The sequence below is a fragment of the Nansenia antarctica genome (genome assembly GCF_963989245.1).
Source record: "Nansenia antarctica genome assembly, chromosome: 6".
NCBI lineage: Eukaryota > Metazoa > Chordata > Actinopteri > Argentiniformes > Microstomatidae > Nansenia > Nansenia antarctica.
The window spans coordinates 53,354,329-53,376,322 of NC_137676.1; the positions used below are offsets into that span (position 1 = coordinate 53,354,329).

General features: G+C 44.2%; 2 protein-coding genes across 2 annotated transcripts; both read left to right on the forward strand.

Moving 5' to 3' along the window:
* Positions 1-7,291: 7,291 nt before the first annotated feature.
* dhx40 (DEAH (Asp-Glu-Ala-His) box polypeptide 40) lies at positions 7,292-14,568 on the forward strand (the record flags this gene model as incomplete). The annotated part of the gene is made up of 17 exons (XM_080535313.1): positions 7,292-7,481; positions 7,832-7,977; positions 8,156-8,275; positions 8,577-8,813; positions 9,043-9,109; positions 9,208-9,339; positions 9,628-9,727; positions 10,006-10,092; positions 10,240-10,422; positions 10,737-10,817; positions 11,096-11,253; positions 11,499-11,613; positions 12,257-12,365; positions 12,817-12,911; positions 13,076-13,145; positions 13,534-13,750; positions 13,888-14,568. The coding sequence occupies 17 exons, from the start codon at positions 7,292-7,294 to the stop codon at positions 14,004-14,006; spliced, it is 2,226 nt and encodes a 741-aa protein (XP_080391439.1). The 3' UTR covers positions 14,007-14,568.
* A 2,588-nt stretch (positions 14,569-17,156) lies between these two features.
* Positions 17,157-21,368, forward strand: snapc3 (small nuclear RNA activating complex, polypeptide 3; the record flags this gene model as incomplete). Its single annotated transcript, XM_080534642.1, has 9 exons — positions 17,157-17,386; positions 17,584-17,667; positions 17,880-17,958; positions 18,098-18,205; positions 18,298-18,447; positions 18,645-18,727; positions 19,290-19,448; positions 19,833-19,940; positions 20,920-21,368. The coding sequence occupies 9 exons, from the start codon at positions 17,157-17,159 to the stop codon at positions 21,065-21,067; spliced, it is 1,149 nt and encodes a 382-aa protein (XP_080390768.1). The 3' UTR covers positions 21,068-21,368.
* Positions 21,369-21,994: the final 626 nt, after the last annotated feature.

A 21,994-nucleotide genomic window follows, 5' to 3' on the forward strand; every position in this document is an offset into this window, starting at 1 on the left:
TCCACATGATACACCTGTCAACACACCCGCCATCCACATGATACACCTGTCAACACACCCATCATCTACATGATACACCTGTCAACACACCCATCATCCACATGGTACACCTGTCAACACACCCGCCATCCACATGACACACCTGTCAACACACCCACCATCCACGTGATAAACAGATGGATCAGGGGATAGAGGAAAATATGGATTTGGTCACTTTTATGTATTCACTATTGCGTGTGGTTTGAAAGTTGTTCCCTCCTGAAAAAGAAGAGGGATTGGATCCCAACACCCATATTGACTGGGACACGGTGAATTATTTCACAGAGCTGTTTAGTCTGAATTTTGGATGTGTGACTATTGTTGCATGTAGCCTTAAGCCCAATTTATACTTCTGCTTCGAATTTACGCGCGGCTATGCCGTAGCCTACGCAAAGGCTCTCCCAATTTATAGTTCTGCGTTGGTCGGTCTGCGTCGCGTCACACACCAATCACAGTGCTTACGGTCTGCGTAGGCACTGCCGCGTAGTTACATTTTTGGAGAGGTGCGCGTCAACCTACGGCGTAGCCTGCGGGCCTACGCAAGCTACGGCGTAGGCTACGGCGTAGATTTTACGCAGAAGTATAAATTGGGCTTTACTGGCAATGCCCTTCTAGTTGCTGTGTTGCACTGATCAGAAGGTTGTGGCTGAAGAAACTTGTAGAGGGGGAAACACCCACTTGTGTCATTGTTTAGCTGCTCCTCTGCTTCTAATGTGGCCAGGATGTCAGCTCAGGCCTCTCACCAATGATGGTGTGTCTGTGCCGCACATACATCACTTCCTGTCTCTAGGAAAGTCATGAATGAGTTGGCTTTATTGCGACATTGCATTGCTGGGGTGGAAGGCCATTAACTTACGTTGGGGAACTTATCAATATAGGGCTTCTGTCTCAACCAGGTTACCCTCACCTGTACCTGAGGGGGATGAAACACACAGGTTTGTTGTTCAAGTTTGTTTCGTTTTGTAATTCTCCAGCCATAAACACCCGAGTTAACACCAAATACTAAAACCAACCACACGAGAGAGACAAACCAGAGCTAAAGTGTATGATGGTTGATTGAGCGAGAAGAGAGCAACTCATTCTATTGATGAAATCAGTCCATGATCCATGAGGACCAAAAATGTGTGTGTGTGTGTGTGTGTGTGTGTATATACATGCACACATGTACTACCTGACAGCTGATCACTTGTTACGCTCTCTGGGATGGCACCCCCTGTGAAATTCCAATTTTACAATTACAATATAATAATGATCTTCTTTATTTCTTCCTTTCTTTCTTTTTTATCTGTATATCTGTGTGTGTGTGTGTGTGTGTGTATATACATGCACACATGTACTACCTGACAGCTGATCACTTGTTACGCTCTCTGGGATGGCACCCCCTGTGAAATTACAATTACAATATAATAATTATCTTCTTTATTTCTTCCTTTCTTTCTTTTTTATCTGTATATCTGTGTGTGTGTGTGTGTGTGTGTGTGTGTGTGTGTGTGTGTGTGTGTGTGTGTGTATGTGTGTGTGTGTGTGTGTGTGTGTGTGTGTGTGTGTGTGTATACCAGTGGAGGCTCCTCCATAGAGGTGGAGGAGGCCTGGCCTCCCCAATAATTTGAGAGAAGAGAGAGAGAGATTTAAAAAAGCAATAATTATATTTTTTATGTTTTATTTTTTATTTATTTAACAAAAAACATTTTTTTTTTTAATATTAATATTATTTATTAATATTATTTCCGTTTTGTTCATAAATCTTTTCCATGGCTAAAACCCAATATTGCAATTGTAAAGCACCTACAGGCCAGAATCCCTATCCGTTTCTATTGAGGGAGGCCAGGCCTCCTGTCGGAAAGGCCAGGCCTCCTGTCGGAAAGTGGTTTCTCATAGAAGTCAATGTAATGCAATTTTTTTCATGGCAATATGTGATTGGCCAAATCACTGAAAATGGGTGGGCACAGGAGGCCTGGCCTCACCATGCATTGAGTCCAGGGCTGAATGATTGACATTTTGTTCGTCCAATCACATGAAGCCATTTTGAGAATTCGCCAGTTACTTCAGTCATAGTTACTCGCCATAGTGGCTACGAGTGTCCTCTCAACTTGTATCAACCTTTGCAGGACACGTCTAGAACACCCATGGCTATTATCCCTGAAAATAATAGCTGATTTGGCCAAATACTTTTGCTTAAAATGACCTCGGAAGTCGGCGAGATTCTGGCGCGATTTATGCATCGAATAGATTAGACAACATTTAGGATTTAGGTTGTGAGCCTGAGCAGAAGGGACAATAGCTGCTGCAGGCGGACCAGAGATTCATGCCAATTGTTTTGTTTATTTGATGACCCATTGTGCAGGCAATAAAAGCTGCTTCATCCACCATCCTGAGAGTGTCCCAATCCCTTCAGTACCGCCAAACACAAATTAATAATTTTTAACAAAGACAGATAAGAAGAACAGGGAACATTCCATCGCGAGTGAAGCGAGCAAGTGGAAAAAAATTTGGCCTCCTCAATTCTGGAAGTCACCAGCCTCCACTGTTATATACACTGGCCTATTCACAGGGGGGTATATAGACAGGGGGAGTTAGCATGTAACTGTGTACTTTTTTATAAACATATACTAGTAAACTTATATACAGTATATGAACCCTAACACAAGAATGTAAACATATTGCACGGTTATAGAATTGCACTATTCCCATGGTTGATGTGGTGTGATGTGTGGTCTGTTCTAGTCATCGTATGTCTATGTGGTGTGTTCTAGTCATCGTATGTCTATGTGGTGTGTTCTAGTCATCGTATGTCTATGAGGTCTGTTCTAGTCATTGTATGTCTATGTGGTGTGTTCTAGTCATTGTATGTCTATGTGGTGTGTTCTAGTCATCATATGTCTATGTGGTGTGTCCGGTACCCAGCCAGGGCTATTTCAGGGGACTGGCAGCACTTATAATCATAGAAAAACAAGAAGTAGAACTAACATTTATATTCAATGTATTGTTTCGCTTATTGCTCCTTTACGAAATAAAAAAGTAAGAGAAGACTCTATGTAAAGACCGTTCGACCACGGCATGAAAATAGTTGGTTTGGTTGGATAATGAACGCACACTTCGCACTCCTTGTCTGTTGTGAACATTAAAACAGTTGTCTTGCTTGTCTGTCCATCCAAAGTAATCCAAATAGGAATAACTAAAAAAAGTTGTAGCAGTTGTTGTTGTTGTACACCATATTGGGTGTCCGTACATGGCTACGAGGGACCCTGGTCCTCTGGTGAGCCTGTTCCGTCGTCAATTCGGTCATCCCGCTTCCCCAACGGTTGAACAGGTCGTCACTCTGGGCCGTGTGGGTGTCCACCTGGAGACCTGGAGACGTGTGGGTGTCCATCTGGAGATGAGGAGCCCACTGCCGGAGCACGGGAATAAGTTGAGACGTGAGAAGTTGTGACACTTGTACTTTTTACAATGCTAAACTGCTATTTACACACAACGACCACTAGTTGGCCGCTTGTAAATTAGCCTGCTTCCTACACAGAAAAACGGCAAAATAGCTTTATATTAGCTTATCCTGATGTGATTTTGAAAATGTAAGAATACTTGAAATTTGATCGAGTGCAAAGATAGCTATATATAAAAAATGTTACTGAAATGACCCCTCATAGCTGTGTAAGATTTCCCTTCATCAACTGTAGTTATATAATTCCTTCTCTTCACTTTAATATTATTGACTCGGTAGTCAATGGTGACTTTTCAATGGTGTTGTTTTTTCTTTTCTTTTTTGTGAAGAGTGTTGTGGCACACACATATCGATGCACACTTAGATGCACTACAAATACTGTCCATCTACTATGTGAATTATAACAAACATGGTGTTCTCTCCTGGCCCTCCTCTACCCCTCTCAGACCCCCACTGCCTCATCACATCACTGTACCTGCAGAAGGATCTCTCCAAACTTCCTCATCCAGCAAGCCCCGTTGGCTTTCTCTCTCTCCTCACTGGTGAGGTCAGATACACGGCCACCACGTGCACCGATCGTGTCTGGATCCTTAGCCACCCTGGTCCTCTGGTGAGCGTTAGCAATGTTAGCTAGTTTGGTCCTCTCTGGCCTGCCATTAACCTCTCCAACCTTCCTCCACACAGATAGCAGTTTCTGTTGTTGTTGTTGTTGTTGTTGTTGTAGTTGTTGTTGGCTACGCGAGGCACTGATGGTGGGTCTAGTAGCCTTAGCCCCCCTGGTTCTCTGGTGAGCCTGTACCGTAGTGAGTTCGGTCGTCCAGCTTGGCCGGCGGTTGACCAGGTCACTCTTGGCTGTGTGGGTGTCCGCCTGGAGATGAGGGGTGCTGGCCCAATGCCGGAGCACCATGGGGGGTGTAAGTGTGTCCAGAAGGACCTCACCATGCGGGAGCTCCAGAGTGTGGAGGGCCACCAAAACACCAATAACCAATAATAAACCTATAGTAGCACACTTCCTTGTCATATTTAAAAAGAGCTAAAATCATCCAGTAACTTGAAAAAGCAGCTGCACTCGAAGAGAGACAGTTGAGTTGTGTTCGTTTGGAGGGTTGTAATGAAGTTGTCACAGTGGGCATTATGACATCATTGCTGTATTGGGAAGTTGAATTCCGATGATTAGAGTGAGAAGAGCCAAACTACTTTATTTTGATACAAACAATACTATGTAATTTGTAAACATTAATAATAATCATTTATATAAATAATTTCCCATTATGTTTAACTGGGGTGATTTTGTTTGTGAATTGTTATTTTCAAATGATTTATTCTGAATTAATATAAAACGGAATTTAAATGGTAATTTCCATTTCAAACCCTATTTCTAACTTGTGACCGCTACAACAGTTTTTAAGGTACACAAAACATAGACAGATGTGCATCTGGTTCCCAGGCTTCCTACGGTGTGAATATCTAAGTTGTGACACTTGTACTTTTTGAGATAGAGCTGTCTGAAGCTGGGCATGCTTTTCTCAGGCCTCCTGGGCATGTGACGCATAGGTGACTCCTGATTGGTTTAAATCTCATGCTAGGAACACACAGACACAAACACATGCTCAGGTATAAGGTAGATGACAGAGGAATAGCCCTGGGGGGTATTCCATCAACGTCGCTAAAAGACAATCCAGGTTTATGTTGATAGATCTCGCGAGAGTTACCAAAAAACCCAGCCTTATTCTGATAACTCTCGCGAGATTTATCAAAATAAGCCTGGATTTTTCCTTTATCAACGTTGATGGAATATCCTCCTGATCTGTTTACAAAGTGTTGCTATGACAACAAAAACACATCATAATAGGTCACGTAATAGTGAGAAGCCCCTGGTGTTGGGGTTATGATAAGGTCATACATACATGTATTGCAGTGGAGGCTCCTCCATAGAGGTGGAGGAGGCCTGGCCTCCCCAATAATTTGAGAGAAGAGAGAGAGATTTAAAAAAGCAATAATTATATTTATTTTATTTATTTATTTAACAAAAAACATTTAAAAAATATATATATTAATATTATTTCCGTTTTGTTCATAAATCTGAATTTTTCCATTGCTAAAACCCAATATTGCAATTGTAAAGCACCTACAGCCCAGAATCCCTATCTGTTTGTATTGAGGGAGGCCAGGCCTCCCCCAGGAAAGTGGTTTCTCATAGAAGTCAATGTAATGCAATTTTTTTCATGGCAATATGTGATTGGCCAAATCACTGAAAATGGGTGGGCAAGGGAGGCCTGGCCTCACCATGCATTGAGTCCAGGGCTGAAAGATTGACATTTTGTTCGTCCAATCACATGAAGCCATTTTGAGAATTCGCCAGTCACTTCAGTCAAAGAAACACTCGCCATAGTGGCTACGAGTGTCCTATCAACTTGTCCTTTGCATGACACGTCGAGAACACCCATGGCTATTATCCCTGAAAATAATAGCTCAAATACTTTTGCTTAAAATGACCTCGGAAGCTTTATACATCGAACATTTAGGATTTATTGAACAGTTTTATTTTTAATGTAGTCGATTTCGTTTTATTACGTCAATTTAATATTCTTCCATATCAAATTACTGCATTTTTAAACATTCTTTGAAAAAAATTGGCCTCCTCAATTCTGGAAGTCACCAGCCTCCACTGGTATATACACTATGCACACATGTACTACCTGACAGCTGATCACTTGTTACGCTCTCTGGGATGGCACCCCCTGTGAAATTACAATTTTACAATTACAATATAATAATTATCTTCTTTATTTCTTCCTTTCTTTCTTTTTTATCTGTATATCTGTGTGTGTGTGTGTGTGTGTGTGTGTGTGTGTGTGTGTGTGTGTGTGTGTGTGTGTGTGTGTTGTGTGTGTGTGTGTGTGTGTGTGTGTGTGTGTGTTGCATTACAAGTTACAACATGCCCCTCCTATGATTTCTACCTCCACCACTCTCCAAGGATAGACATTCATATGCAACATGCTGTCTCTGAAATGATATTTCTGCAATATAAAATGATGAAATTATATATTAATAATTTCTTATATACGGTAGAATAAGATGGTGCAGTGGATTTACTACTATATTGGCATTCTGGATATTAGAAAATCCCCCTCAAACAATTTAGTGTCGAGGATACATAAAGTCTGTCAAATGTACATTATAGAGTGCCAAGGCAAGGGTGACTTTATTCGCAATAAAGGCATAAATTATTATGCTTCACTTTGTAGCCAATCAGGTAAATAGGTAAATACCACATAAAACACATGGCAGTCTAGGCAGCTCCTGAGTTAAATACACACATTTGGGACCCATAGGAGTGTTGTTTTACAAAGAAAAACCCATCCATGTCATTTTAAAGACAACGTCATATGAATCAATTCAGTGCCGAGGGTGAATAAGGTCGGTGAAATGTTCAACATTCTAGCAGGGCCACCAGTGTCTTAAATCGCCCAAAATGCATAAATTATAGGTTTTCATTTTGTAACCAATCAAAGTGAGCGAAGTTTAGCGAAGGGGGAGGAGTTTTTGTAAATCTCCACCTCGCTGGTGCCGGTCACGTTACCATGAATGTGACCAATGGAAATGCAGAGCGCATATTATCCCGGAAGTATGTGTAACGTTTCGTATTGTTAACGAAAAGCGTGGGATAGGGAGATACTTACTACCATCATTTCAAGTCTATTGAATAAGCGTGTGTGTGTGTGTGTGTGTGTGTGTGTGTGTGTGTGTGTGTTATCCGGTTGTTAGGTACCTGTGGTGTTGTCAGCCTGACAGACCTGCCAACTCAAGAATATGTCAAAAAGAACTAAATGGGATACCAAGGAAGATACTAAGGAGGATTTGAACGACTCCCAGAACCTGCCCATCTACCAACACCAGAGGACACTTGTCCAGGCTGTTAAGGACAATGCGTTCTTGGTTGTCACTGGTGAGACTGGCAGCGGGAAAACCACGCAACTTCCACAGTACTTGTATCAAGCAGGTAAAGTTACAGCAGTATTTGGGCGCAAATCACCATTTAGCCTACAGTTGTTGTACTGTACATACTTAGTTGATCCAGTGCCAATGGCACTAAATAGTAGGTGTCAAAATCAATTCTGCCTGTCTGCAACAGGGCAAGATGTCATAATATGAAGTCATCTGTTCATGTGATGAAATGCTGTATTCCCTTAAATGTGATTGTGCTGGAGGTTTGATTGGAATTGAGCTTCAATGCACACTGTTTGCTATTGCCTGTTATGACTTATGAGTGCTGGAGAAATGTGACCTTCATTGTGAGTCTCATTGTCATGTACTATAAGTATAGTATGCCACTTTTCTGGTGTGATGTAGGATTTGGGAAAGGTGGTAAAATTGGTGTCACCCAGCCTCGGAGAGTGGCAGCCATCACGGTGGCCCAGAGGGTGTCCCAGGAGATGGGCTGCAGTCTGGGCAGGGAGGTCGGCTACCAAGTACGCTTTGATGACTGCACGTCACAGGTGAGAGGCTCAGGACTACGTTCATATCGCCATGACGACGACTATACGATTTATGGGTCAGCCCTAGCCCCTACTTCATATTTTAAGGACCGTAAATTGGTTTGAGTGTTGTTTACATTGAGAGAGATTGTGTAATGTATATTGTTAAAAAATAAATAAAGTGGTTAATGTTTGTCAGGACACGTTGGTGAAGTACATGACGGATGGATGCCTGCTGAGAGAGATCCTGGCTGACCCGGAGCTCTCACAGTACAGTGTGATCATCCTGGATGAGGCTCACGAGAGGAGCCTTAACACGGTCAGTACCCGACCATGGTTAGCAGAGCCTTTCCCATCTGAAATCGATTTGATGACGAATTTAAAAATATATAAAAAGATACATGAAACTGTTGACCTGAGTTCATCGATCAACTTTTGTTTCAGTCCCACAAGCATTATGGGACATATGTGATGTTATGTCATGTGATGTCATGTCTACTCGATCTTTTCAGTTTGTAAAGCGTCTTTGAGTGTCTAGAAAAGCGCTATATAAGTCTAATGTATTATTATTATTATTATTATTATTATTATTATTATTATTATTATGTGTTGTGCTGTAGGACATTTTGCTGGGCCTGCTGAAGAAGACCCTCTCTCGTCCTGATAAGAGCTCCCAGGGCCGCTCTGTGCCCCTGAAGGTGGTGGTGATGTCAGCCACCCTGGAGACAGACAAGCTGTCCCTCTTCCTGGGCAGCTGTCCCGTCTTCACCATCCCTGGAAGGACCTTCCCCGTCACCTCCAGGTTTGGCTTTGCCATCGAACCCAAAGACACAGAGAGCTCCGTCTACGTGAAAGAGGTGGGTTGTGGGTTTGTTTTCACTGACCCACACCTGTCTTATGGAGAGAGGGGGATTAGATTACGTTTATACATGACCTTTTTGATACAAGAAATGTATCTGCAATGTGACCCTGCTAAACTCTACTGAATGAACTCTACTGGTGCAGGGTACATTGGACCGTATGTGTCTGGCATATTGTGGGGAAAAAAGCATCAGTGAATATCTGTGATTGTCTTTGCTCTGACAGGTTGTGAAGGTGGCCTTGGATGTGCACACCAGTGAGATGGCCGGGGACATCCTGGTGTTTCTGACAGGTAAATAAGCTTAGTAATGCTTCCTTTTTTGTTTTGTTTTTAGGAATCTACTGTAATGATGATGAATTGATAGTTCTTGCATGCGACTGTCATTACAGGGCAGGCTGAGATTGAGAAGGCGTGTGACATGCTGTATGAGAAGGCAGAGAACATAGACTACCGCTATGATGTGCCGGATCCTTCCGTAGAAGGCCTGCTGATCTTGCCTTTATATGGATCCATGCCCACAGGTATGGACAGCTTATGTCAGCTACCCCTCATTGTGATACAACATTGTCCATGTGTTTTAGTGTTTTAGCATCCCATTTGCTTTGTGCATTCGTCATGGTAACACAGCGCTGTGCTGTAGTGTCCCCTCAGAGTGAAATGTAACCTACTGAATGGATCAAGTACGACAGCACTCACAGGATTTAGAGCAGGAGGGGGAAATGAAATGTACTGTAGCTATTTTTTGTCCTCCTGTCTTGACAAACTAACACACAAAAATGCTGCGTCATTGTGGATGTGTCACCTGGCAGATCAACAAAGGCAGATCTTCCAGCCCCCCCCACCGGGCATCAGGAAGTGTGTGGTGGCCACCAACATCGCAGCGACCTCTCTGACCATTAATGGAATAAAGTGAGTGAGAGCCTTTGGCTTAGTTGCGCAACAAAGAGTTGCCTTAACTCATCACAGAGGGGCAAGACTCAAAATCTACCTGTGTGTAGTGTATTTTTTATAATAATAATAATTATTATTATTATTATAATTATTATTATTATCTCTGGCATGGAAAAGATCCGAAACATTGAATAAGGTCTCTGTGGATAAAATGGTGAGTTTTATCTTCATTGGGTTTATATCAGAAATCTGAAAAATGTTAATACAAACAAGTATCTGTGTCTTTTTCACTGCAGGTACATTGTTGACAGCGGATTTGTGAAGCAACTCAACCACAACTCCAGGGTTGGCATGGACATCCTGGAAGTGGTGCCCATCTCCAAGTATGTGTTGAAAAAGTCACTTATTTCACTTTGACATGAATACATTCTGCTCATGACAATCAGACACCGAACCAGCAGTTTTGGGGGAATTACATTTTCATGAAGGTTGGGCTAGTGAACTGAACTGTGGATCTTGTGGGGGTGTAGAAGCGAGGCGCAGCAGAGAGCGGGCAGGGCCGGGAGGACCTCCGCTGGGAAATGTTTCCGGATCTACAGCAAAGAATTCTGGGAGAAGTGCATGCCAGAGTACACCATCCCAGAGATCCAGAGGACCAGCCTCACTGCTGTCATTCTCACACTGAAGTGCCTGGGAGTCCATGATGTCATCAGGTACAGTACACCTCCTCTGTAGGTGGAGAGAAAACAACGGATTGAAATGCAGACATTGACATCGACCGCGCCCTGCCTACGTAATGGGACAGTGAAGCATGTTTTCTTCTTTTGCCTCTACACTCCAAAAGTTCTGAGGTTAAAGAGATTCTCAGCTTTTATTTGATGGTATTTGTGTAATTGTTTGATTTAAAACCAAAACCTTTAGAATGTAGAGTGAAAAGAATAAAAAATAAAACATGTACATATATATTCTTTATCAAATACATGTTGTTTTCCAAACTACATTCTGTACCATGGTGTGTCTTTCGAAGGTTCCCTTACCTGGACCGTCCTGAGGAGAGGTTTATCCTGGAAGCACTGAAGCAGCTCTACCAGTGTGACGCCATCGACAGGTACGTGACGTAAACACAAGTTCAGTCAGGACACTTCAGTCGTTGAGGTAAGTGTTTTTAGTTTAATGAATGTACAATATTGATATGGAGGTAAAGGGTGGTTCCCAAGGGCACCGAACTCTTAACTTGAACTATGACTCTTCTGGTGTTATCCTGTCCTGCCGTTCAAATGACGGAGTATGAACCCTGCCTCATACTCGCAGCTTTTCATTTGTTCCACTCCATTACACTAACATCTCAATCGCTGCTCACCCTCAAACACTACTCACTTCCTGTAGGCGTGGTCAGGTGACCCAGCTCGGGCTGCTGATGGTGGAGTTACCCCTGCCTCCAGGGCTGACCCGGGCCCTGCTCAAGGCTGCCTCCCTGGGCTGCGAGGACCTCCTGCTTCCCGTGGCGGCCATGTTGTCAGTGGAGAACATCTTCATCCGACCAGGTTAGGGCGATTTTCACGGTCACACAAAGCGTAGAGAATGTTATGTTCTTGTCACTTGACCTGCGGAGAGGGGGTATTATGTTCTTGTGTAGTGACTAATAGATATGTATTTTACACTTTTACACTTATTCAGTTATGTATAAGCATATGTGTTGACAATTATTTGTAGCATTATGTTTTCCAGTGTATCTGAGGCAGGATTTCAAGGTCGTTGTTATAACTGTCATCTATTGCGCCCCCTTCAGGCCATCCAGAGAAGCAGAAGGAGGCGGATGAGAAGCACAGGCGTTTAGCTGCGGAGGCAGGCAGCTGTAATGACTTCACCTTGCTGCTCAGTGTGTTTGAGAAATGCAAAGCCAGGTACGATATGGAAGACCGTTCTAGACCCTTCCCCCAGTCTTTAAGAACGACACGTCACAGGTCTTACCACTCCCATTCAGTGCGACATCACAATGACCTTGTTGAAAACAGTAACTGGCTTTTATGAAAAGTAATCAGTTTGTTTTGGATAAGTAAAGACACATCATGTCAGTACGCTATGCCATGCCACTGTGGCTACAGGTGTTCAGATGTTAAGTTGTGATCTCGACTTTTAATAAGCTGGTAAAGTGAAATATCATGCAGACCTACTCATGTAGATTTGGCTGTCAAACTTTTCCCCATCATCCCTGAAAGTGTCGGTGTGAAAAACTGCACAGATTAGGAGATTTATTTTCCAAAAAACGGTTTTCAGCTATTTTAGCGACTGGTTATGTTAGCCATGTTACTTGTAACAGTACACACATATCAAATACAAATATTTGATCACAATAAAAATATAGATAATTAAGCTTTATTTACTAGTCTCTTATGGAGATTTCAATACAAACTTGCTGTCTTTGACCCCAGACAGTGATGCAATCACTTTACCAGTGTATGAATGGTCATGGTGGGGTCTATTCCATGCAATCCTGTTCATTAATGATCTCACCTAAATGTGAACATGTGTTCCTGTATGCTGCAGTGACTCCCCTGCCGCGTGGTGCAAAGACCACTCCATCCACTGGAGGGCGCTAAAGTCAGCCTTCAGTGTGGAGACCCAGCTCAGAGACATCCTCCTGCGGCTCCAACAGGTCTGCTGGGTCATGTACGCATCACAACACTAGATATCCTATCAAGGATCAATGTGTCTTTCCTCTCATTACTGTCATCATCATTTGGGCCCTGTTCAAATACACTTAGGACCTTCCTAGTACCCCCCCCCCCCCTTTCCACTGATCTTTCATGATAGATGATTTAAATCATGATTAAATCATGTCAGATCAGTGAATTTCTTTCTTCAAGGAAGGGGGGAACAGAGAATGGCTGAGATGAGAACCTCCTTGGAGAGGATCTTGTCAAACGTTTAAATCCTTCCCGCTGGGACCCTATATACTAAAAAATGTATGCACTCACTGCAATGTAAGTCGCTTTGAATAAAACAGTCAGCTAAATGCCATATAACATTATGATATTATCTGCATAGAACATTGATTTGAGTCTCTGCTCAATTGGAATTTTTCTCTATTGGAATTTGCTTTTCAGAAGAGAGATTTCCCTACGGAGAGATTCGACGGCAATAAAAGTGAGCTGTTCAGACGATGTCTTTGCACAGGCTACTTCACCAACGTGGCGAGAAGGTACTTTATCCCAGGAACACGAGTTTTGATATCGAGTTCAATAAATACATAATCCATATCAAACTGCTTGGAAATTAAAACCCATTGTAAAAGTACTAAGTCATAACAGTATGACTTCCTATTAGTTTGTGTGAATGAAAGTGACTTTTTAATTTTTCTCTCAGGTCAGTTGGGAAGGTGTTTTGCACGATGGATGGACATGGATCCATAGTTCACATTCATCCGTCATCATCGGTAAAGAGAAACATCCAGAACTTGTGGAATACCTAAACATACATTTTCCCCTCCCATCACTCCTTCATAAAGTGTCCCCTCTCACGTTCTGCCCTGCTCCCTGCATATGGAACGCCCTCCCCCCTGACCTGAGAGCTGCTCCCTCAGAACTAATCTTTAAACGCCAACTAAAGACACTTTTTAGACCGGCCGGCAGTCAATTTGAGCCTTCTTATTGTTACTGTTTATGTTTTGTTTATGTTGTCCCTTTTGTGTTTTTAAACACTGATGTTCAAAAATGTGCACTTTCTGTATTTGTTATTCTTGTATGTAAAGCACCCTGTGCATCCGTGCTGGGAAGGGTGCTATATAAATAAAGTTTTACTTACTTACTTACTTTACTCCCCAGCTCTTCCACCGGGAGGCTGAGCTAGACTGGGTCATCTTCCACGACATGATGGTCACGTCCCGGGTCTACATCAGGACGGTGTGCCCCGTCCGCTACGAGTGGGTGAAGGACCTGCTGCCCAAGCTCCACGAGGTGGACGTCTACGAGCTGAGTAGCGTGGCGAGGGAAGAGGTCACCGAAGAGGAGGTGGCTAAATGGGAGACAAAAAGACAAACAGGTGGGGCTTTTGACTTTTTTAAATTTATTTATTCGCCTTTTCAACACCCCCCCCAACTTCCATAGCTTGATTTCTCTGTTGGAATCGACCTCACAATTTGTCGCTGCGTTTTTTTTGTTGTCGTTTTTGTTTTCCAGAGGAGTCGGTCGACGACTCAAAGAAACTGGGGAAACGGAACGACGAGAGCTCGGTTAGCGACGCCCGCGCTCGGTATCTGCAGCGGAAACAAGAACGTCAGCAAGGCAAAGCACCGTGAGGGAGGAGAGAACATGGTGACACTCGTCCTAGGGGCCTTACTAGAACGAGTGTGAAGCAAACAGGAAAGTGACACATTTGGATGGACCAGGACAGAATCTTGGAATCTCCTCTCAGGGTTGACGACCTCCATTGTGACTGAACTGTACAGCAATAGCAATTTTCCTGCTATGACTGGTGGATGGATGAGTCACTACTTAGTCAAATGTATTTGTTGTAAGTCGCTTTGGATAAAGGCGTCTGCTCAATGCCAAACATTTAATGTAAATGTATTCTGAACAAAGTCGTTTATAGGAGAGACGTCTAGCTCTAATCACAGCAAAGTGTGCGTCAATATGGAATAGATGCAGATTGTGTGTCCTCTAATGCCCAATGCTGCAGGTCCATGATTGTAGGCATGTTTATTTTTTATAATGATCATTCGATATATGTGTCAGTCTAGCCCTCAGAGAAGATTGTGCCAAATCTGGGTTTTTCATCCTCTCTTGGGCCAGTGACAGAAATGTGTACAGTATGCAATTCATTTGATGTAGAGGAGACATTAACCTTTGAACCCTTGTTTTTTGCAATTGCAAATAAAACATACAAAATGCAAAGTCATTTATTTTGTCTTGTTTCTCTGTGCCTGGCCCATTCCCTGAAGGAACATAACACACAACACAGAATACAGCACTGTACTTGATGTCCTTTTCACCTGTACATACTGTATCTATGGACCCATCCATATAATGCCTTTTAAAGTCTCCCTCCCGGCACTACATTTCCCGTAGGGTTGGACTGGGGAGCTGATGTAGCATCCTTGAAATGTATATATGTAGCACTCATCAGATCAAGGCTGGATTATGGGAGTGTGGCGTATGGATCAGCATGAAAAACAATACTTAGAAAACTGGATGTGATCCAGGCCCAGGCCCTCAGGTTGTGCATAGGAGCAACACGGACATCACCTGTGTGTGTGTGTGTGCCATACAGGCTGAGGCAGGGGAAATGCCACTACATATAAGAAGGCAACAGATCTGTGTCAATTATTGGGTGAATTTAAGAGGGCACAGAGAGAACCACCCAACCAAAAGAGGTACTACAGGCCTGCTGGGAAAGGGAGGGAACAGTGCAGTGGAGCTTTGGGTGGACGGGGGATGCGGCAGCGAGACACCTGGGAGTGTATGGAATGGAGTTCTGCCCGACGGTGGTGAGGTCTACAACCCCTGTATGGATACAAGAACACATGGTGGTCTACAACCCCTGTATGGATACAAGAACACATGGTGGTGTGGTCTACAACCCCTGTATGGATACATTGTCTGTACAGCTTGGGGCGTGGGACATCTAACAAGCGCCAAGACTTAATGCACAGTATAATGGAAGTACATTCAAGGGTGGTGAAGCAGGGAGTGGTGGTCGTGTTCATGTGGGTCCCTGCACATATGGGCATCATGGGAAACGAAAGAGTAGACAAACTAGCTAAACAAGCTGTTAAAAAAGGAAACATAGACACAGAAATCCAAATATCAAGAATCGGAATCAGAATCAGAAGACTTTATTGCCATGACATGTAAACATGTTAGGAATTTGGTTTGGGACAGTGGAGCACGGTTTACAGCAGGACAGTTGGAAGACAGGACAAGACAGTGCAAACCAACATCATAGTGCAAGAGTCATAAATAATATAAATATAAGAAGTGCAAAGATCAAGTGTTCAAGTGTTCATGTCCAGACAGTCCAAAGCTCTCTGGGTTGGGGTGGAGGGAGGGTAGATAGATAGGGGTCAGGTCAGGGGGGGGGGGCAGCAGCATTTAGGAGCCGGATGGCTATGGGGAAAAAGCTGTGTGCATGTCGGGCCTTCACAGTTTTTAGAGACCGCACCCTCCTGCCTGAGGGGAGCGGGGCGAAGAGACGGTGTCCTGGGTGTGCGGGGTCAGCCATGATCTTCCTGGCCCTCCCCAAAGCCCTACTTTTAAACAGGGCCTCAAGGGGGGGCAAAGGGCAGCCAATCACCCTCTCCGCCGAGCGTATCACCCGCTGCAGCTTGGCCTTGTCCTTGGCCGCTGCAGCGGGGAACCAGATGATGATGGCGGAGGTGACGATGGACTCAATAATGGCCGTATAGAAGTTCACCAGCGTGGTCTTTGGGAGGTGGAGTTTCCTGAGCTGCCTCAGGAAAAACAGTCTCTTCTGGGCCTTTTTTGTGAGGGCGTCGATGTTGGGCCCCCACTTCAAGTCCCGAGAGACTGTCACCCCAAGGAAGCGGCATGACTCCACTGTGGTGACTGGAGTGCCTCCCAGTATGATTGGAGAGGGAGGGGGTGGGTTCCTCCTGAAGTCCACTATCAGCTCCACTGTCTTAAGAGCATTCAGCTCTAGGTTGTTCCGGGTGCACCAGGAGACCACCAAGTCGATCTCGCTCCTGTAAGCAGATTCATCCCCCCTGGAGATGAGCCCTACCAGGGTGGTATCGTCCGCGAACTTAAGGAGCTTGACCGACTGGTGGCTGGAGGTGCAGCAGTTGGTGTAGAGGGAAAACAGGAGGGGAGACAGGACACAGCCCTGCGGGGAACCGGTGCTGATGGTCCTCAGCTCGGAGATGGACTTCCAAAATCAGAGGGAAAAAGTATTGTGTGGAGGGAAGCCAATAAAAAGTGGCAGCAACAGTGGGACCAGGAGACAAGGGCAAGACAATTATATGCATTACAAAACAGAGTGGGTGGTGTGAGAATCAGGGGAGGAAATAGAAAAGAGGAGGTGGTGATGACCAGACTAAGAATAGGGCACAGTAATCTGAATGGAACTCTACACAATATAGGAAAACACCCGACAGGATTATGTGACTATTGTCATGTAATAGAAACAGTAGATCATGTTCTTATTAATTGCAGGAAATATGCGTCAGAAAGACAGGAAATGATGGAGGGACTGAACAAATGGGGACTGACAAGAGAAGGTTTGGAGGAGGAGCAGGAAGTGTCTGGTCAGTTTTCTCAAGAGAACTGGCCTGATAGGGAGACTGACGAAATGGACAATGTAGGAATTGGATAAATCCAGAAGATGGCAGTAGTACAACGCGAATGATGCAAGCTGCCGTTAAACCCAACAGAAGAAGAAGAAGAAGACTACATTTCCCAGCGTTCATTGCAAACATGTGACGTAGTTCAACATGGCGGCGGCCGGCACCTCCAAAACTAAAGAAAACATCCCCGTTTTTGAATATCAAGATATAAACACCAAACCGTTTCACGTCGGGTCTTTTAGAACCGCGTGGCTGGAGAAACTGACACCGGCAGATTACTCTTACGAGGAAAAAGACGAAGAGACCCAAGATGCAGAGTTTGCAGAGGAGATGGGAATCGCAGCTGACACGTTGGATGAACTCAAAGCCATCTGCAGGTAAAACCTCAGGTTGAGATCCGTCTGGAATTGCCCATCAAAGTTGTCCATTGACAGTTACGTAGGCTGACTAACGACCAATTGGCTCTTGTAGTGAACTATGTTGGATATGTCAATAATATAGTCATTCTTTCATGCACTGCAAAGCAACAATGCATTTGACTGCTGTCCCTTTATTCTCCTCCTTACCCCGCCAGCCTCGACTCTCTCCGCTGCCACCCTGAAGACGACCCTCCTGAGACGGACCATGTCCCTGCGGACGCCACTCTCAAAACACTGATGTAAGAAGTGTGTGTGTGTGTGTGTGTGTGTGTGTGTGTGTGTGTGTGTGTGTCTCTCTCTCTCTCTCTCTCTCTCTCTCTCTCTCTCTCTCTCTCTCTCTCTCTCTCTCTCTCTCTCTCTCTCTCTCTCCATACGATCCCCTCTAATGATGTAACATGATACCCTCACATATACATGACAGCTTGCTTTTGTCTGGGTGATGTGTGGACAGACAGAGGAAGAAGAGGCAGGACTACAGAGAGGGGAAGAGGGGCAATATATGTCGACACGACCACTACGCAGATGAACTGGTCAGTGCTAACCTGCTCCCCTCTGGCCTTCAGTCACAACTGGCATGACGCAGCTTCCATAGAGCTCAGAGAACTACCTAACTGCTTGACTGACTGACGTGTGTGTGTGTGTGTGTGTGTGTGTGTGTGTGAATTCCAGGAGAGACTATCGGTGGGTCTAAAGAGGCCTGAAGACCCTGCTAACCTGGTTCCTGAGGGAGAGGTTATTCTGAGTGTCAACGTTCTCTATCCGGCTATTTACGAGAGAGTAGGCGCTGATTTTACTTCTTTAACCCCCCCCCATCCCCCCCCGAAATCGTTTTGCTGCTAATATCAGGCCCCCTCTCTTGTCTTCCTCAGTTTAGATATGTGAGGCCTCACATGACGCTTCTGATGCTGGGCTCTCATAAACTGACTGACCTGAGGGACGCTATCTGCTGTGTCAGCGACCTGCAGGTCTTTGGAGAGTTCAGCAACACCCCTGACATGGCTCGAGACTTCATCAGCAAGGTCTCACACACACACACACACACACCACATTTTATTACGGTCGGATCAAGTTTGACAGGCAAATGATCAGCATTATCATGACAGTGTTACACCGTTGCACGCTTGTTTGGGTGTCTCCAATGATGTTCCACTTTACCAGCGTGCTGCAATGATCAGTTGATCTTTTGTGTTGGTGGCGATGAACCTTATTGTTTCAGGATCACTGCAAATCAGCCTTCTTCTACTTTGAGGGAATCTTCTACAACGACATGCGCTACCCTGAGTGCCGGGACATTAGTCAGTAAGTGCCCTAAAAGCCTCATTGACACCTCCTTTCTCCTTAAGCTCTCCCTCAAGGCTATGGTTTAAAGGCAGCATTTTACTCGTTCCCTGAGTGAAATGCCACTTGAGAGACTTAAACTGGAGTTTCTCCTTGAGTTCAGAGTAGTGTTCATTTTGGTTCATTTGGTTTTCACCTCCAAATGATCCTGTTGGCTTCACTATAGAATGAGTCATACAGCTTAGTGGGCAGGATCGAGGCTGATAGAGGCTGGACATATTGGGTGGGGGGTAGAACTTTGCATTAAGCTTGCTATATCATAAGTTCACATGAAATATAATTTTAAGGGCCGGTTTCACAGACAAGGCTTAAGCCTTGTCTCTGAAACCGGCCCTAAATGTTTTATCGTACTTTGATTTAATCTCAATGGATGAGCTGGGGAACAACATTTCAACCTCCAAATAAGAAATATTTTCGAGGCGCATGTGTTCAAGAAAATCCTCTTTCCGGCGCCCCCCTCTCCAGAAACAACCGTCATCATAAGTAAGAATAACACAAATCTCTCTCACGCTGATGTTTCCAGGACGACCATCGAGTGGGCAAAGACCCGCGACTTCCCCGCGTTCAAACAGGCCAAGATGGAGGACACTCTGTTCTCTGACCTGCAGGTGAAGGTGGGCTACCCCTACTACTACACCCACCAGGGGGACTGTGAACACCTGGTCATGATCACCGACATCAGGTCAGAGACACTCCTGTGTGTGTGTGCATGCGTGGGTTTTAAATTATACAGGAGCAGCGACCTTCAAGATAACTTAAATCACTGCCGTCACATGTAGTTAAGTCACTCCCCTCGCATGTCAAAGAGCCTAGAGGCCTTCCATGTCTTTGTGGAATCAGGTGCTTTGGGAGACCATACCTGCTTATTGGAGGACAGGCCTGATGAATGTCACATATATTTGAGTGAGGACATCTGAAGAGAGACCAATGTGCTTGGCCAGGCTCTGGGCGTGGCTTCCTGGTTGGGCTCTCTTCAGCATGCATCTGACGTGGGCATGTCTCTCTTTGTCTCTCAATCCTCTCTCTTCCTCTCTCTCTCTCTCTCTCTCTCTCTGCCTTTCTCCAGACTGGCCCATAAGGACGACTGCCTGGACAGGACGCTGTTCCCGCTCCTCACACACAAGCACCAGGTGGTGACCCGGAAGTGCTCCGCCTGTCACATCTACATCAGCAGGTGTGTAGAAGTCCAACTCCGCTCCACACGATTCCTCACTCTCTTCCCGAGGTGTACACTTGTACACGTGGTCTCTCTTACAGTACACCAGTCCACGGCATTTTAGATTCACGTGATAATCTACGTCCATAATTCAGGGAACAGGTCGGAGAATTGGGACGTACTGCAATAGTAGCGATGTCCCGATCCGATACTGAGATCGGATATCGACCCGATATTGGTCCTGAATGCTGGATCGGAGATCGGACCAGAAAAAAAAAAGGCTCCGATCCGATCCTACTGTCATCCGCAGTCAAACTTATGTGTATAAGCGATGAGAGAATAAAAACAGTGAACAGAAACACGTGTCGCAGAAATCCTTCACGCAAGTCCTATATGCGCTTAAAATGCGCATAGCGCTTCACGCGAGTCCTATATGCGCTTAAAATGCGCATAGCGCTGCGCTGTGTGCTTCCGGTTTCATTACAAAGAGGTTAACCCTATGTGCCTGACGTCTAACAACATTCAAATTACTCTAACTTCATATTTTTTCGGATTTCAATGTATGACACATCATTTGAAAGCTTATGATCCGTAGTTCCAATCCACAACACGTCGCATTTGTTGCTTTAATAAAGGCTGGCAGTCTTTAATTTAACTGTTGTTGGTGTGGACTATATACTGGGGAGGTATTTGAATGAATGAATGAATGAATGGTCTTTATTGTCATTGCTACAGTACAGGTACCAAACAACGAAATTTAGGAGGGGTGGCTCCCCTGGTGTTAGAAAAAAAAAAAAAAAAAAAAAAAAATATTCAGGGGTCAAAAAATGTATACAAATATCGGATCGGTATCGGTATCGCCGATACCCGAAGCCCAGGTATCGGTATCGGTATCGGTAGTGAAAAAGTGGGATCGGGACATCCCTAGTAGCAGGATTCACCATTCCCAACTTCCTTCAGTGGTTAACGTGTCTCTCCTGTTCTCTTCTCTCTCCAGATGGCTAACCACCAATGACCCGTTTGCCCCCAACGACCCCTGCCTCTTTTGTGATCAGTGTTTCCGGATACTACACTACGACAACGACGGCAACAAGCTAGGAGACTTTCAGGCCTATCCCTACGTGGACCCTGGAGCATTCAACTGAGCGTAGCCATGGTTACCCTCCCGCTACGGCCATCTACTGCTGTGCAGTATGCTAATGGGACATAGGGAACAAAAACAAAATCAGTTGGAAATAATTTTGTATTTCTTTTCTTTTGCCACTTTTTGCTACAGTATGTTCATCTTTCTTGGACTGAAGTTTTATGTTCACATTGAAAAGGTTTGTTTTTTGTTAATAAAGTATTTGTTGCATGTATTTCCTGTTGGAATATATGATATATAGTGTATGAAGGGCGATAGGGCATGTTGTGGCTGTTAAACTCCAGGCAGGGAACTCTACAGAGTGGAGCCATTGTATTAAGCCAAGCTTATGACAATTTTCATGCAATAAATGGTTGAACTGATGCGAGTGTCCTAATGTAAGTTTCTATGGTGTAGCAAGTAGCAACACACTCAGGCCTACCATACACTTTGTCTTCAAACATGTTCTACCTATTGTGCTGGCTACAATAGTGTATCATTCATGCTACGGCATCTTTCCTTGCATCTGAAATGGCTGCATGTGACTATTGATATATTTTATTGACTGAAATGATGGAGAACAAGATTTGTCTTATTGAATCATTGCTTTATTAATGGAGGCAGAAACTGGTTTTCAAACAGGCACAAAAATAATCTTATTTACATCAATGTCAGTAAAATGGACAACTTAAAAACACTTCAATATGAGTAAAAAAAAAAAAGAAAAAGCACTTTCTTGGCAAAATAAACTTTGGCAAACTAACAAGTAGCATTTCCTTTCTGTGCAACAGTAGGTTAAAAGATGTACATCTTCTCTAGGAGTAATATTAGTCAGTATGTATTTCAAAATGAGTACTTACTCAAACTACCCATCTAACCTACTTGAGAGATATGAATTGCACTGAATCTTTTGGAATGTAAAATTCTTGCTGGAGGTGACTTTTTTTTT